The sequence below is a fragment of the Crocuta crocuta genome, unplaced genomic scaffold (genome assembly GCF_008692635.1).
Source record: "Crocuta crocuta isolate KB4526 unplaced genomic scaffold, BGI_CrCroc_1.0 scaffold84, whole genome shotgun sequence".
NCBI classification, from domain to species: domain Eukaryota; kingdom Metazoa; phylum Chordata; class Mammalia; order Carnivora; family Hyaenidae; genus Crocuta; species Crocuta crocuta.
The window spans coordinates 4,194,482-4,211,300 of record NW_027530213.1 but is presented as its reverse complement, the minus strand read 5'-3'; the positions used below and the strand labels follow the sequence as shown (position 1 = coordinate 4,211,300).

The following is a 16,819-nucleotide window of genomic DNA, read 5'->3' as shown; positions in this document are numbered from 1 at the left end:
CTGGCCAGCTGGCTCCATGTCCGGGCTGACCCGCTGGGGCTCTCTTCCCTGCAGGCAGTGATGTCAAGACCCTGGACCCCTGGTAGCCGTCAGTAAGACCCCTTGAGAATGGAGGCATTCGTGAAATTGCTGCTCTGTGGGTACGTCTCAGGCTCAGCTCCTTCCCTGAATGGGGCATCTTCTTTACACGCTCAGAACTCGAGGTTCGGAACAGAGGCATGAGCAGGGCACCATCAAGGGCACATCATGGCAGGGCTGTGAAACTGATGGACGTGGAACAGCTCCAACCTCCCCGGACCAGCTAACCAGAGAGCTGTAAGAGTGAGTGAGTGAGTGAGTGAGTGAGTGAGTGTGTGTGTGTGTGTGTGTGTGAGACCGTGCATAGTTCATGACCATGTGATTTAGATCACCACCAGAAAGCAGCATCAATGTCCTTAAAGCAGTCAGAGCTCATCTGGCTCTGTCAGCAGCTCTTTCCACCTAAAGGAGAAGTCAATAGACTCTTGTACCTGCTCAGATGGCAGCTGCTTCTGTCCCCAGAAAAGCCAGTGGTGTCCTGCGGGGCCGCCGGACTTGAGCCATGCTCCTCACTGGCTTCTTACCAATGCCGAGGGAGCCAAACAGCCAGGCGCCTCTTGCTTTGTCTTTTTTCTTCTGACTTTTGCTTCCTTACTAGCAGAGGCTACCAGGAGGAAACGACATCATCTTTACTTTGTGACTTACAGCAATCCTCTTTTCCCCCAGGGAGCCCCGTACTTCCTGCCCGGCCTGTGGGCTTATGCTGAAGTGACTGTTTTTGGTGGATGTCGCTGAAGCATCTTTTTAATGAATCAGCCCGGCCCTCCTCTGATTTTCCCGTCGGTGTGTGGGTTGTGGCCACTCCCTGAGTGTCCCCATTGCTTTGCAATGTGGAGCCCCGACAGTAGGCTGTGGTTACAGGACCTTAGCAGACAGAACAGACTGGAAACAAATACTGTCCATTTCATTCACAGCCACATCCGAAAGGTTTATTCCTGTACCACAAACAAACCCCACTGACCAAACTCCCACGTTTGGGAGTTTCATTCAGCTGTTATTAAATCACCCACATAAATAACATATAATAAATACAAAAACAGAAAGGCCTTTTTTTTTTTTTTTAAGTCTTTGGTGTACAGAACTTTTCTCCCCTTAGTTTCCTTCTTTCCCTGCGTTCTCAGTCCCGCCCCCCACATTCATATTAATCCCTCTGGACAGAAAAGTAACCCAGAGGTAAACTTTGTGCGGGGACCCTGCATCTGAGCCAGTCCGGGTCGTGGTGCTGCTTGTGGACTCGAGGAGGGACGGGCCCTGGGGACTCACACATAGTCGTTCAGTCTGTACCCGCTGAGCGAGGCTGAGGTGGCCGAGGGGGCCCTGTTGTCCTTGAAGGCGGCGGGGGGCTGGTAGGCGGGCGCGGTGGCCGTCGTGGCCCTGGGCCGGGCCTGGTAGGGCCTGGAGGGCACCTCGTCCTGGCCCGACAGGCAGAGCAGGGTGCCGCCGATGAGCGACAGGGACGAGGAGATGAAGCCGAGGTACAGGGCCTGCCCGATCTCGAACTTCATGCCGCTGGGCAGCAGCGGGTTGTAGAAGTTCTGCACCACGTCGTTGGTGGTCCAGGACACGGCCACCAGGCAGAGCAGGCCGCCCAGGATGAAGAGCGCGCCGCCCAGCACGGCGAACGTGGCCTTGGCGGGCGTGCCCTTGGCGCAGCGCGTGCACTTCATGCCCACCACGGCGCAGGCGCAGGCCGCGCCCGCGAGCAGGCAGGAGATGACCATGAGCGCGCGCGCCGCCTGCAGGTCGCGGGGCAGCGCCAGCAGCGAGCGGTAGATCTGGCACTGGTAGATGCCGGTGCTGTGCCACACGCACTCCATCCACAGCCCCTTCAGGTAGGACACGGCCGTCAGGATGTTGGTGCCCACGTGCGCCGTGCGGCGCCAGTGCGGCAGGATGGTGGTGATCAGCGTGCCCACCAGGCCCAGGAAGCTGAGCAGGAAGCCCAGCAGCTGCACCGCCGCGCTGGCCATGGCCCCGGTGGCCGGCTGCCGGGCTCGCTCAGGCGCCCGCCGGAGTCCTAATGAGGCCGGAGGCGGGGCGGGGAGAGAAGGGAAATGGGTTAAAGATTATCTGGCCGCATTTATTTCTGCCCCCGAAACTGAGTTTTCCGTGGGCAGTTGCTATGACAATTAATGTATTTTTAAAAATAGTTTCTGACACTTCATTGGGTGCAGGAATAAGCCGCGTGTCCCAGACGTTTTCCCTGGAAGGCCAGAAGGGGAAGGGATGACAGCAGAAATCTGGCCGGTCTGCCCTTCCCAAGCACCCCACTCCCCCCACCAAGGGCAAGCCAGAGCCCCCCTTTCTGATCTATCAGCACTTAGCAAGCCCGTGGAAAGTTCTCCCTTATGCCTACTCTTAAACACTTCTGCAGCATTTGAATCTCATTTCATGCTGCGTGGTCAGTAATCACTTCAGTTGTTAAACCAGCTACACGTGGACTGATGAGAGTTAAGGTGTGTGCTGCCTACGCCTCAGCAATGAGCCCGGGACTGCCCCTCAGGATGCAACAGCTCCTGAGAGTGGGTGACTTCCCTGTGCTCTCAGGGAGGGAGAGGTTTAGCACCCACAGGCAGGTCTGACGCTTTCTTCCAGAATCCCAGAGCTGGATGTGAACGTGGAGATTGCGCACTGATGCCAGGGGCTATCAGGAGTGACCAAGGTCACAGCTCCTTAGGTGCTGGGGCCAGGACCGCAGACCGGGGCACCTCCCCTCACACCTGTCTGCAGAGCGGTGGGCTCGTTGCAAACTGAATGCTGCTGCCTGCCTTTCAGAGAGACGGGAATGCGGAGCCGTTTCCGAGGTTTCAGATATTCTAACCATGGCAAAATCCAGAATGTTCTTGGGGGCGAAGACCCAGGACCTATGTAGTGCCAGACAATAGGAGAAATGTTGGAAGGGAGGAAGGAGGGAGGCAGTGGAAAGGATGCGAGGAAGAGAGGAAGAGAGGAAGGCAGGCGCCGGGCGAGCAGAAAACCCCAGTGAACACCACTGGGTCCTCTCTCCTGCCTGGGGCAGGGTACCAATCCACCCTGTCCCCCGCTCCCCCGCACTCCACCCGCTGGGTGACTCTGGGTGTCTGTCTGGGCTCAGCTTCTTTCTCTAACATGAGGGAGCTGGACTCCATGGCCCCAGAGTGTCTCCTGAAGGGAGAAAAGGGAAGCTTCTCTGCTGATGACAAGTCACTTCAGCGTCCCAAACCAAGGAAGAATTCAGTGGACAAAACCCACTTCTTCCTTCATCTCAGTTAAGCACAGGAAAGCTGCCGAAGAGCAAAATGTGGGCTGGGAGGGCTTCCCAGGAGGCATTCATGAGACTGTCTTTAACCCTGGGTCCCTTGCAGAGAAACCCCTTACTAAACTACAGTGCAGGATTTGCTTAGTAACACAAGTGACATTTCCACAGGGGGCCTGTACCATCATCTTGCGGGATTTAAAACTATCCTGGGATTCGACGTCTGAGGGTCGCAGCAGGTAATTCTTAGTTCTGTGCTGATTAACAGACAAGCAAAACCAGGGGACAGCAAAACCGTGTGGTGCCCAGCAGGACACGCAGTGTTCTGGCAGTGGGGACAATGTTAGGGTTTTCACAGGGGTTTCAGATGATGATTTCTTCAGGACGCAGTGTTGTTCACACGCACTTGGCACTGACTGGCCACCTACGCCTTGTCATGGTGCTGGCTTTCTTTGGACTCTACTCGAAGGATTCTTCCCTCCACTCAGCAAGCACCCGTTCTGTGCAGGGGCTGGGCTTGGAGTGGGGGGGACCCCGACAGTCTCTGCTGCCCAGAGCTGGATGGGGCCGGCTGTCCTGCAGTCACTGCGGGGGAGGAGACGGGGCCCACATAGGGATCACTCTGATGTATGAGCCGGGGCTGCTGCAGTGACCCCCCCGCCCCCATGCGCTGAGTGCCCTACCTAGCAGAGCTACCACCAAAAGTGCCCATTTCTGGGCCTGACGGATGCCGGGCACTTTGAGGGGCACTGACATAATGCCCCGTTTGTTCCCTATAGTAACCCGGTTACACAGCGACTGTTCATCCTGTTTTACACACGGGAGAACCGGGTGCAGGGGTGAAGTTCTATGCTGGCCTGGCTGGTCTTTTCCCTGGTGTGATTCCTCCTTCAAACACTACCTTTCGCAAGTAAATAGGACCGACGTTGGCGTGACGACTGAGGGGTGGTATCATCAGTGTATTCTGGAGACTTCACTCTTGTCCCCAGAGAGTTCACTCTTGACCCTTTTGCAGTGGTTCAGGTGGCCATGGTGACCAACAGTTCTGCCTAGCTGGAGACTGAGAGGTTGCCCAGGGCAGGGGACTCTCCGTGTGACATTGGAACAGTCCCAGGCCAGCCTGGACAGGCGGTTCCTACACGTAGCCCGGAGGCTGCCGACTTCTCCAAGTGGCCTTTGAGATCCTTCCAGTCCTACCTGGAGGCTGTCCCCAGGCTGACGGCCACATAGGCTGTCCTGGTCCTGGCCATTCTGAGGCTTCTCAGAGCTCTTGCTTGTCAAGGTCAATCATTAAGTACACTGATGCTCAAGAATGTGGCATAAAAGCCGAGCCTGCTTGACCCCATTAGTCTAGGGAAGTGGAGAGAAGTTTATTGGAGTTCTAAATATTTATGGAGAGCCATGACTGCTAATTTTAGAAACCATTAGGTTGCTATTTTTAAACTTGTACTAGAAGGATTTGCTAATTTAAGAAGTGAGTGTTAATGAGCCCCCAACTCCCAAACACCAGCTCCCCACCCCTTCCCTGGAGTTACCAGCAGCTGCTACTGCCATTAGGTCATAATTCAGCTTCCCAGCAACCACTTTTCTCGTTGGGGCCATTCAGTGGAAAAACAATTTTATATGAACGCATCTCCTTGGCAACCACCTAAAACTCATCCCTGATGCTCCGGAAGGACCCTGCCCAAGCTTGCCTCCCGAGAGGGGTGGTGCATACCGGACCCGACGGGCCGTGGAGATCTGCAACTGACTTTACCTGTGGGCCACTTTCTCCTGTAGACGTGTGTGTGCTTGTGGAAGCGTGTGCTAGAGGGATGTGAGTCCAAGACAAATATGGTTCTAGGAATCAAGTTCCAAAGAAGACCTTGACAGGCTGGGTGGGTGAGCCTGAGTGTCACAAGATAACGCATTCCGGGAATAAATGTTGCGTCTTGCATCTGAGTCTGCAAAGCCTCCAAAGCACACTCCTGGGTGGGCAATATGTGGCTTAGTTGTATCAGTGAGCAGGATTTAGGATGTTGGTTCCCAAGGAGTGTTTCTTGCCACGCTGTGTTCGCAGGATGACTTGTGTGAGGATGTAAATGTCAGGTGGGTCTGAGAAGAGCTGATAAGGGCAGCCCTTCTCACTGCCCTTACTATGCGGCTGTGCACTGTGAACTCCTAGAAAAGTCTGTGCGTCATTTCCTAAACTCGCTTGACTAGACATCCTCTCCTGACTTTTCCAGGGAACCACCGGAAGTCAAATCACTGGCAAGTAGGCTGAGAGGTTTATAAGTCCCTTGAAAGCTTAATGGAGCAGTGATGAGCTAGAATTGCTAAAAGAAAAACCAAAAACCGAAAAAGCAATTTGATTTTCGGGAAGGTGAATGAGCACAGATAGAAGGCCAGCAGGATGTAGAGTCTGACCCCAGCAGAGTCTCAGAAAGCCCCGGGGCTGTAAAGTAACATGAAAATCCACAAAGAGCAGCTGTGAAACACACCAGGGCACTGTCGGCCCCTCAGACTGGATCTGGTTTTATGAGCACCAGATCCGAAAGGTGAGGGTTTTTTTTTTTTTTCCATATAAACTTTATGGTGTGCCTTCCTCTGTTGTCTGTGAGCTACATTCTATTTATTTTTTTTAAAGGGAAGACATAATTAAAAAAAAAAACAGCAGGAACGCTCTGTGCTTGGTAGTCACTCCATTGCATTCAACCTCCCAGCCTGCCTGGACTCCAGCTTTGTCAGCTTTGGAGCTTTGTCTCCTAATTAGGCATCAACAGTGGGGGCCAGTGGGGACAGCTTGCCCAGGACAAGGGACAGAGATGTTTGCCTGGCCCCTACTCCTGCTTTTTTATTGTCCAGTGTCCCTGCGCATATCCAGTTCATTCTTCATTTTATCTGGTCTCCCAAAGACCTTTCTCCCGCTCAGTGGAGTGTGAGCTCAGGCCTCCCTGCCCCCAGGCTGCCTGGAGGGGTGCAGATGTGACACCTGTACGACATTTGAGTCACATGATGTCCTCATCCTTCAGAAGTTTCACCTGTGGCTACTTTAGCTCTCCTATGGACACACGTGGCTCATTGGCCCTTCCCCCCACCCTCCACACACTGCTGAAGGGCATGTCAGACCTGGCGTGGGAGCAGTATGGGTCTTCCATGGGGAAGGAGGTTCACAAACCAGGCATGTGGGAATTCCTTTACCCAGAACCCCCTGGGCTCATATCTTGGTGAAGAGTTGGAAGATGCGGCCACTCAGCCTCTTTTTAGCTTTGGACTGCCCTGCAGTGGGAGATATCGAGCGGTCCGGGAACGGGCCATCACACACACATCATCATGTACATCACACTGCCCCCAGGGGCTCCTGACGTGGGGTTGGATCCACTGTGGAGACAGCATAGAACCTTGTTTCCTAGCACTTATCAAGAAAGAGGAAGAGCTGGCTTTAAATGAAAATGGTCCTTGGACCTTGAAAGAATGCAGAGTTGTCTCAACCTTGGTGTTCAGCAATTTAAGAAAATGTCTAGCTCAGGAAGCCGTCTGTTCTTATTGCCCCAAACAGCTTGGCTCTGCATTATTGCTTAGATATTTCACAAATGCCACAACCTAGGAACTAAGAATAAACTCAAGGAAGATTTGGATTCATCTTAATGATATACATGAGCAAAACTAACACGAGAAATATTGTCTAAAGAGTTAAGTGAAGATTAGATAATTCATAGTTAAAATGTTCCATGGGAAAACTTTATATAATAAAGGATGTTATGGGTTAAATTATATCCCCCCCAGGAAGATAATGTTGAAGTCCTAATATCTAGTGCCTGAGAATGTGCCTTTATCTGGAGATAAGGTCGTTGCAAATATAATTGCAGATAAGGTTGTTATAATGTAGGTAAGATGAGGTCATACTAGAGTAGGGTAGGCTTCCAAACCAGTAAGACTAGTGTTCTTTTATGCTATATCCGGATGAAAGAACTCTTAACTAGTATTTCTAAGCACGCGATGGATACTGGGTTCCTTATTAACGTACAAAGCAAATGGATCTCTTTCCTAGAAGCTGGAGGTGAGATTTTAGTACATCTTACACAAATATATAAGAATTATAAGAAAGTGATCAAGTAATAGCTTTGAAAAACCATTTCATATGCATTCAGGATGGGCCACAGTGTGGGTTTTTTGGCTCTAAAAATGATGTTTCCTTCACTACTGTTCCAAACTTTCTATAACTTTCCTGTGTTCTTTTTCAGACTGGCAGGCATCTGTATTTTAAATTTATGAGGACTTCTCTGCCATCTACCCATGCTGTAGAAGAACTGCAGTCTTTCTGTGACAGGCAGAGACAGAATAATTGTATGACTAACGTATTACTACCATGGTGGTTAGGGCTTGTTCATGTCATTAAGGGATATCAATGTGAAATATCTTGCCCACATCGTAGAGAAATGACAATTTTTAGATTAAAAATTTTCCCCTCTCTTTTGGAGGACTAAAGAAAAACCTATTTTTCATAATAAGAACTGGTTTGGGGAGAAGCCTGTGTTAATACCAATAAAAACCATGGGTATGTGGTTAGATGCTTGTAAAGTCCATTTTCAACTCAGCGAGGTTGAGCAATCTATTGATTTAGTGAAAATGCCAAGTTTAAGTAACCACAGTCATAAAAATTCTAAACCTTTTCTCAGGAGGCATTATCTCTCTAATTCCAACTCACCAAATTTCATTAGAATCCATTAGAAGTACAGCAGATAAATATTTCTAAATGAAATGATCAGATTTCATTTAATAAACTACATTGGTGGTTTTGCATAGCTGTTTTTCCTGACAAGATAGTTGTCTAGATTTGCTATGTTGTTCTTTTTTCACTTTTCTTAAAAAAATTGTTTTTAATGTTTTATTTATTCCTGAGAGAGAGAAAGAGTCAACGTGAGCAGGGGAGGGTCAGAGAGAGAGGGAGACAGAATCTGAAACAGCCTCCGTGCTCTGAGCTGGCTGTCAGCACAGAGCCCGACGTGGGGCTCAAACCCATGAACCATGAGATGATGACCTAAGCTGAAGTTGGATGCTTAACCGACTGAGCCACCCAGGCACCCCTGTTTCTCACTTTTCAAGGTACAGGTGAATAAAAACCCATTAGACAAGAAAAATCTTAAAAAGTGAAAAGACACAGGTTATAGGATATTGTCTAAAGAGTTAAATGAAGATTAGGTGATTCAAAGTTAAAATGTTCCATGGGAAAGCTTTATATAATAAAGGATGCTATGGGTTGAATTATATCCCCCCCCCCCCCNTAAAATGTTCCATGGGAAAACTTTATATAATAAAGGATGTTATGGGTTAAATTATATCCCCCCCAGGAAGATAATGTTGAAGTCCTAATATCTAGTGCCTGAGAATGTGCCTTTATCTGGAGATAAGTTCGTTGCAGATATAACTGCAGATAAGGTTGCTATAATATAGTTAAGATGTGGTCATACTAGAGTAGGATAGGCTTTCAAACCAACAAGACTAGTGTTCTTATAACAAGAAGGCCCTGTGAGGACACAGAAAAATAGGGAGGACTCCATGTGAAGAAGGAGGCAGAGATTGCAATGATGTATCTATAAGCCAAGAAATGCCAAGGTTTGCCAGCAACCACCAGAAGCTGGGAGAGAGGCATGGAATGGAGTTTTCCTCACAGTCCTCAGAAGGAACAAGCCCTGCTGACACCTTAATTTTGGACTTCTGGTCTCCAGAACTGTAAGAAGATAAGTTTCTATTATTTTAAGCCACCTACTTTATGATGCTTTGTTACAGCAGCCCTAGGAAGCCAATACAGGGGACTAGCTGAACAGCAATATGGGGAGTTGTAGAAAAAAAGCACTCATGTCTGAATAGAAGTGGGTCCTTTCTAGAACAGGCATTGAACATAGTCTGGTAACTTCACAGTAGTTAGCTTTATGTCCCAAAGTGTAGAGGACAGAATCTATGGAGAAGGAAGAATCTGGAAGACTCTTTGTAGTTGTGGAAACTCAAGAGCAAGTGCCAACTACAGTAAGTAACCCATACAGCAATCAAATGACTCAGCCTCTCCAGATTGGAAGTGTATGAATCCACGGATCCCAGCCTGCCAGGCTTTCCCTTGGAAATCCAGTAGAGCTCAGTGGGACCTCCCTTTGGAGCTTAACATCAAAACAGAAATGAAAACAAGCCACAGAACATTGTCCTAGCTCGACTGGAAACCTCCATGAATAAGATAACTCTTCCATGAAGTTTTTAAGTTTGTGAAAATGATTTATTTGGGCAATGAACTGGAAATATATTGCAGTGATTAAAAAAAAGTCAAATGAAAACATAAGACTGAGATTTACTAATGTTAAATAAAATACAGTTAAATATAATATCCAATGCTCATTCCCTGTAAATTTAGCTTTTCAAGCCCAGCTGCACAGAAGCTGTTAGTTATTAATGATAAGAATAAAAACAATCACAGCTAAATGTAGTGAGTGGCTTGTGATATGCCAAACGTGTGCTAAGTGCTTCCATTGGCATTAACTTACATAATCCCTCAAGAAATCTATTGTGTGTGTTGTTGTCTTCATTTACAGGTGAGGAAACTGAGGCTTAGGTTAAGTAACTTGTCTAAGGTCACACCTGGGCTGAATTAGGGAGACCGGTGGATATTCCTGTGATCATCCAGGTAGGGGACGCTGGCAGTGACAAAAGCAAGTGCTGAAAGTGTTTCACTGATGGGTTAGCTGTGGGGTGTGAGAGGCAGGTGTCAAACACAGTCCCAGGGTTTCTGCTTGGGCAACTGGAAGAGTGGAGTTTCCATTTATTGAGAAGGTGAAGACAGTGGGGGGTGGAAGGATCTAGGTTTGGAGGGTGGTGGGCAGAAAAGAGGAGTTTTGTTTTGGACATTTGTTTTGTTTTGAATTTGAGGTGGCTGTCACCACACAGGTGGGGACACCTGTGGTTGGATATAGAAGTGCGGAGTTCAGTGTGGAGCCTGGACTGGAGAAGGCCATTTGGGACACAACAGCATAGACTTATGATTGAAAGCCATGAGGCTGGATGACAGCTGTAGACAGGGAAGGGCAGGGCCTTCCCAGTGACTTCAGGAACCCTCCAACAGCAGAAATTTGGGGATGAGGACGAGCCAAGTAGCATGGGGCACAGGGGTGGCCACGAGGGAGGAGGCAACCCAGAGTGGTGAGTGAAGACAGAGGTCCACTTCGGAGAGAGTGGTCCACCATGTCTAGTCATCAGACAAGTCAAGTAATATGAGTACTGAGAAGTGATCATTAGATTTAGCAGCATGAAGGAAATGGCAGACCCTGGTAAGCACAATTTGGGTAGAGTGATCGTAATGAGTTCAAGAGAGAATCAGGCTGGAGCACATAAGCCCAGAACACTGTTTTAAGGACTTGGACATCAAGTGCCCTCCCAAAAACTCCCAGAAACTTGTTCTTACCACTACAGTCCTCCTTCTGGGACCCCAGCCCCTCCCGAGCACTCACCCCACCTCATGTATTAATCTTGGCCAAGAAGTTACCCCACAGGACATTTATATTTTCCTCGATGGCCCCTGAAAACAAATTTCCTCCTGTCCCTGGCCCCAAAGAATAACACTTGCATTGGTAAGAATATGACTGGGTAAGCCCTTGGAGGGAGACCAGTGATATCTTCAGGCATGTGTTTTTAAAATGCTTAAGTTTCGAATTAATTGGGTCAAGTATGAAATTTCTGATTGCAGAATTCTTCATAAAGGCAAAGGCCTCGCAGATGAAATAGCGTGTGGTGTTTCTAGCTTAGTCTTCAGACGTAATACAAAGGGCCATGTTGTGCTTTTTCTCTGAGGAGTACAGGGCTCTATAGGTTACCTTTGCCTGTTCTCAGGACTGGCTACATCATCTGCAGAAGGCAGTGCAAAATGAAAATGTGGGGCCCCCTGTTCAAAAATCATGAAGAATTTCAAGATGGCGACCACAGTACATCAAACCAGCATGGGGCTCTCCTGAGGGTGGGATCCTGTGGGACCTGTTACAGATGGAGCCAGAAACTGGACATTGGGATTTTTCCCTCTTTAAACCCATGAGTACATTTAGGTGAGACCTTGAAAGGAACAGGAGACACTTTTGCAGTGTTCTGCAGAATAAAAAAATACGTTTCATATATTTATTTTTTCTTCATTTAAGTGTAGCCTGCTGTACGTACTTGCCAAGGAGGAGCCTTTCGAAAACAAAGCTATTGCTGGTCTCCTGTGCCCAAGAGTGGCCTCCAGTGGAAACAGACCTGTCGTTCTAAATCTGTTTTCACTTCCCTCTTGTTCTAGGGAAGCTGTCGGTGTGCGTGGTGTGGGTGTGCACCTCCCAGAGTGGGAGAGGGAGCAGCCACTTCTTCTCAGAGGCTCTACTCCAAGCCCCCAAGATCTGGCAGGCCCCCCAGCCCCTAGAGAGAAGTGGCCGGAGCGCCTGAGTCCCTGCTACTCCGTGTTCCTTCTAGAGTGCTGCTTCCAGGGTCGCCCACACGGGAGGCTCTTGGAGAGCAAGCCCCGGTGCCCTCCCCAAGAACGGCCCCCAGTGGAAAATTCCCGGTGTGTTATTACTGTTGGCAACCCGGGGCCAAGAACCGTGGCCCTGGCAGCCATCTGTCCCGCAAACAGAGTGAGGAATATGAAGATCAGCTGGAGGGAGGAATGTTTGAGCTTAAAAGCGCCAAGAATCACTCCTGAACTGGCAAGATTGACCGTCTGCATTTTAAAAAAGACATCGGAAGGAGCCTTGAAAACAGGCTTTTAGACTTCTTGTTCTTGTGTAAGGGAAGACAGTCTCTGATAGAAGGGAATGAGTCTTTTCAGAACAAAAACGGACATTCAGTTGTATTGAGTTTTATCTAAAAACAAAAATCTAACTGGAAAACAAGTATTTATAGTAACATCTTCACAGTACCAAAGGACGAATCTGTATTTCTTTCCTTTTTTACAGATTTCTCTGTAGAGGCTTAAAAAGCACTGAGCCCTTTGTAAATGCGGGTAAGTAAAACACAGTCAGCTTAAGAGAGTTTTGCAAAGCAGATGTTGCCAGATAGGAATGGAGGCTGGCCTCAGGTCTGAGTAATTTCGAGCAACCAGCAACCAGCAACATGACTCACCTGGCTGTCTGCATCCTAACAGCTGCTTCCCAGAGCTGTCTAGAAGATGCTAAGATAATATACGTAAAAGCCCGCAAGCCCTGTAAGGATGCCCAGCATATGCAAGGCCTGTGCTGCTGAAGATTTGTCATCATGACGGATAAATCCATTCCTGACTCCATCGTAGCCGCGACCCCGGCACCCGGGCTGAGCCCAGACCTGGCGCTGTGTCACCGGCGCACGGAACAATGGGGCTCTTTTCTGGTTTCCCAGCACTTCCCAACTCAACCGAGCGATTAAGAGATTTGGGACCTTGAAAACTACAGGAATGAAATCTCTTGGTGGGAATGTGCAACCAAAAAAGCCAGTGTCCTGAGTGACTCCACGGTTTGGGGACCCTGGCAGGGCACTAATCCCAGATCCCTTTCTGCTTTGCCTGTGGCCCTCCCGGCAGGCTTCGGGAAGACCGCCCATTCTGGGAAGGCCACGGCAGCTGTTGGGGATGTGGGGTTCAAGGTAGTTGAGGGATTAACTCACGGATCAGATTGCCTGGAATTCCCCCCCCTTTTACCCTTATTAAGAGAGATCTATAACTTTCCTGCCCCTTCTCCCATGCCAGTGTGTGTGTGAGCTGGCAGGAGGGGTGTGGGCTGTGGGGAGTTTCAGGCTCCCAAGCCTGGAAACTTCGAGTGCCCTGCCTGGCCCTCTTTGCAGGAGAAACAAGCCTGTCACAGTGCAAAGGGTCAGTGACAGCGAGCTCAAGCTGACGCCACTTTGAAACACTCAACAGTTTAGTCTTGGCTCCCAGACCCGGCAGGCGATGAAAGAGTTCTTCCCAAACACTCAGGGACGGGATCTTGTCCTTCCTGCTCCCTAGGCACCCAGCTGCCCTCACACTCAGCTGCTGGGCTCCCCAGGGGTCCCCGGCCCACCGCAGCTGCCCTTCTGCAAGGGGGACATTGAGCGTGTCGTCCGGAGAACCCTTGCCTGCCCACAGCTCTGGTAGGTGGGGCCTCACAGCTCTGAGACAAATGACTGTCAACCCCAAACCCTCCGGCTCAGAGATTCACCCCAAACTCACATGCCTTTGCGTCCCATCTGCTTCATGGGGTCCCTCGCCTGTGGGGCTGCTCTGGACCCTGGCTGGGGGCCAGCCTGCATGACACAGGACTCCACAAGGATGCTGCCGCCCTCCCGTCTTCCCTCTTCCTCCAGCTGCAAGCTTCAACGCCGGAGTATTTGAGAGAAAAGTGCTACCTTGCTCTTTGAGAAGGGCCTGCGTGGGCATGTGTGTCATTGGTTGAATGGTTCACTGCCCCATGCACGATATGAGTTGCTGGGCAAAGGCGGACATTCAGGACCAACCAGAAATGTCATTTCTGCATTTTGGAAAAATGCCCAATACGCCTGCACATAGTCATCTGCTCCCTAAAACACCCTCTAGTGATTCTCTAGGGCTAGCGGGATAAAGCCTTGACTGACAAGCCCAGTGCTGAGGGCCACCCACTGCCAGCCCAGCCCGCCTGCCCACACTCCCTGCGCTGGGCCCACTGACTGTGCACCGCTCTGCATCCTTATTCATGGCTCCGTGGCGGACGGCCTGATTCCTGCCCAGGAACCCCTCCTGTTGCCCTGCTGCCCAGCCTGCTCTGGGCGGGTCACCTAGCAGCTGTCCCCACACTGCTTTGGACTTTGATCATATTGAGCAACTTGAGTTTCTCAATTTGCAGACTGCTGTGCTCCGGTTGCAAATCATTGAATTTTGACCAATGTGCAACCATAGTGGGGTTTGGCTTTTTTTTCGGGTACAGAGGTAGATACGGGCAGTTAGGAGAGGTCTGTTGGTAGAGTACGGAGCTGGGTGGGCTGTGGGGCGCTGCATGGAAGGAGGGACGATGTGTTTACAAGTTGGAGATGAGAGACCAGGTGAAATGTGAAGCCAGTGCCAAAAGAAGATGGTGGCTTTCTTGGGACGTACGGGGAGTTTGCCCGGAGAGCTCAGCAGGGCTGAGCATAGTTCTGAAAGTTAGGACAGGACCCGAGGGTGGCCGTGGGAACCGGACTGTGCTGGGAATGCTTCTCTGGGTGGGCTGCTGGTCGTTCTCGGGTACAGAACTGCCAAGAACCACAATTTAACTTGATCCCTGTGTCTTGTCCCTTTCTTATTGATTGCATCGTGATGGTCCGAGGGCAGGAATTTGGCAGCACCCTTTAGCAGCACCCCTCAATCTGTGTGGCTTTGGGTAGCACTTAAAGACAGTGAAGGGGGGAACCTGGATGGCTCAGTCCCTGAAGCGTCCAGCTCTTGATTTTGGCTCAGGTCATGATCTCACAGTTTGTGAGTTCAAGCCCTGTATTGGGCTCTGTGCTGGGAGTGCAGAACCTGCTTGGGATCCTCTCTCCCTCTTTTTCCCTCTCTCTCTGCACCTCTCCCTGTTCCTGCTCTCTCTCTCTCTCAAAATAAATTAATTTAAAAAACATTAAAAAAAGATTGAAGGAATTCAGCGGTGGGCAAATGCCCCTTGAGCATGGACCAGAAACCAAATCCCTATGTCTCTGGCAATGGGATGGTGATGGCAGAGAGGGTGTCTTGTGGAAGTGCTGGGAGCTTGGAGTGGTTTAGAAATGTCTGTTAGTGATGAATGGATCAAGAAGATGTGGTTTATCTATACCATGGAATACTACATGGCAATGAGAAACAATGAAATCTGGCCATGTGTAGCAACGTGGATGGACCTTGAGGGTGTTATGCTGAGCGAAATAAGTCAGGCAGAGAAGGACAAATATCATATGTTTGCACGTATAGGAGGATTAGGAGGAACTTGACGGAGGAACAAGGGGGAGAAGGGGGGAAATGGTGGGGGAAAGGGAGAGAGGCAAACCATGAGAGACTCTTGAATGCTGACAAAAACTGCAAAAACTGAGGACTGATGGATGTGGGGGGGGAGGGGGGATGGGCATGGAGGAGGACATTTGTGGGGATGAGCACTGAGTGTTATGTGGAAACTAATTTGACAATAAACTATTTGTAAAAAAAAAAAAAACAAAAAAAAAAGAAATGTCTGTTAGTTATTACTGATTGAGGATTGACCCACAACCCAAATCCACAAAGCCTTTTAATCTCTTCTCTAGAAGTAACCGTTGTAAACAAAATCTCTAGTTCAGAGCCACTCGTAGGTCCAGAGCCTCTTCTATTTAGTAAATATCATCTGTAGTAAAATGCACCTGCACCATCCATAATTTTATGCTGAGAATTTGGGGGGATGATTTTTATACTTTTGTATTTGGGGGAGATTTGGCTACAAGTAGTACATTTAATTTACAACTGCCTTTGATTTCTTGGCACTGATTATGAACTTTTGGGAAATTCTGCAAAGATGGAGAAAATGCAAACCCCAAATTGTTTCAAAAGATTATAATATTTTTATAATATGACATTTAACCATCCACGAAGTGGACGTTATGTTATGCTTTGTAGACTTTCATTAAGCCTTTATTAACCTTGGTTTTTCTCTGGAACAGTTCATTCCTGTTCTGGGCTGAAGTGTGAAGGCTCCCAGGACCTGGCCCAGGCCTGTGGCTCCTGAAGGACAAACGAGCCTTTCCTGGGCTAGACGGCAAAGTTACAGGTACACCGTGTAACTCAATCTATGTATAAAGGTATTGATTCATTTTTTTTTCATTTATTAAATATGTGAGCAACAGGGTGCTTGGTGAGCAACATGTGAGCAACAGGGTGCTTGGTGAGCGAGACAGACACTGCTCCTGCCCCCTCAGAGTTTGGGGGTCACAGGCATGCAGAGCCAGCTGCACCAGGGACAATTGGCATGCAGGGAGATTAGGCTTGGGGGCTCCAGCTCTCCTTTCCCACCCACAACCCTCATTCTCGTTTCTTCTACCTGCCATCAAAGTCCACTTTTGGATTCTTTTTTAAAGTTCTCAGGTGCAAATGACTCATAATGGCTTAACATTTTATCACACCCAAGAGGTATTTTTAAATCTAAGGTATAAAGATTTAATAGTGAAATTTCAAACACCAACCAGGATGCAAAGGAGAACTGGGGAAAAGAAGATCTTGAGCATTTTCCTAACACTCCTAAAATCATTCCATTGAGTTAGGGTGACCTCTGTCCTTGTGGATATGATAGAAGCCAGTAGATACTTCACATTAGATGGATGGTTGCATGGATGGATGGATAGATCGATGTATGGGTGGATGGATGATGGATGGATGGATGGATGGATGGATGGATAGATGGATAAATGGGCAGATGGATGGATGATGGATGGATAGATGGATGGATGGGCAGATGAATATATCACCTTTATTCTGCTCTCAATTGGTCTTTGAAGCTTGATTCATTTTTTTTTTTGATTCCTCATAGAGCTGGGCTAGAGTCTGACACACATTAGGAAGTTGGT

At 48.9% G+C, this 16,819-nt stretch overlaps 1 protein-coding gene across 1 annotated transcript; it reads right to left on the bottom strand.

The window, feature by feature from the left end:
* Positions 1-1,103: 1,103 nt before the first annotated feature.
* CLDN14 (claudin 14) lies at positions 1,104-2,063 on the bottom strand. Its single transcript, XM_077765412.1, has one exon. It carries the CDS (start codon positions 2,046-2,048, stop codon positions 1,338-1,340), a length of 711 nt encoding a protein of 236 aa, XP_077621538.1. The 5' UTR covers positions 2,049-2,063; the 3' UTR covers positions 1,104-1,337.
* Positions 2,064-16,819: the final 14,756 nt, after the last annotated feature.

Coding starts and splice junctions, on each gene's coding strand:
- CLDN14 (XM_077765412.1), bottom strand. CDS start 2,048: ATGGCCAGCGCGGCGGTGCAGCTGCTGGGCTTCCTGCTCAGCTTCCTG.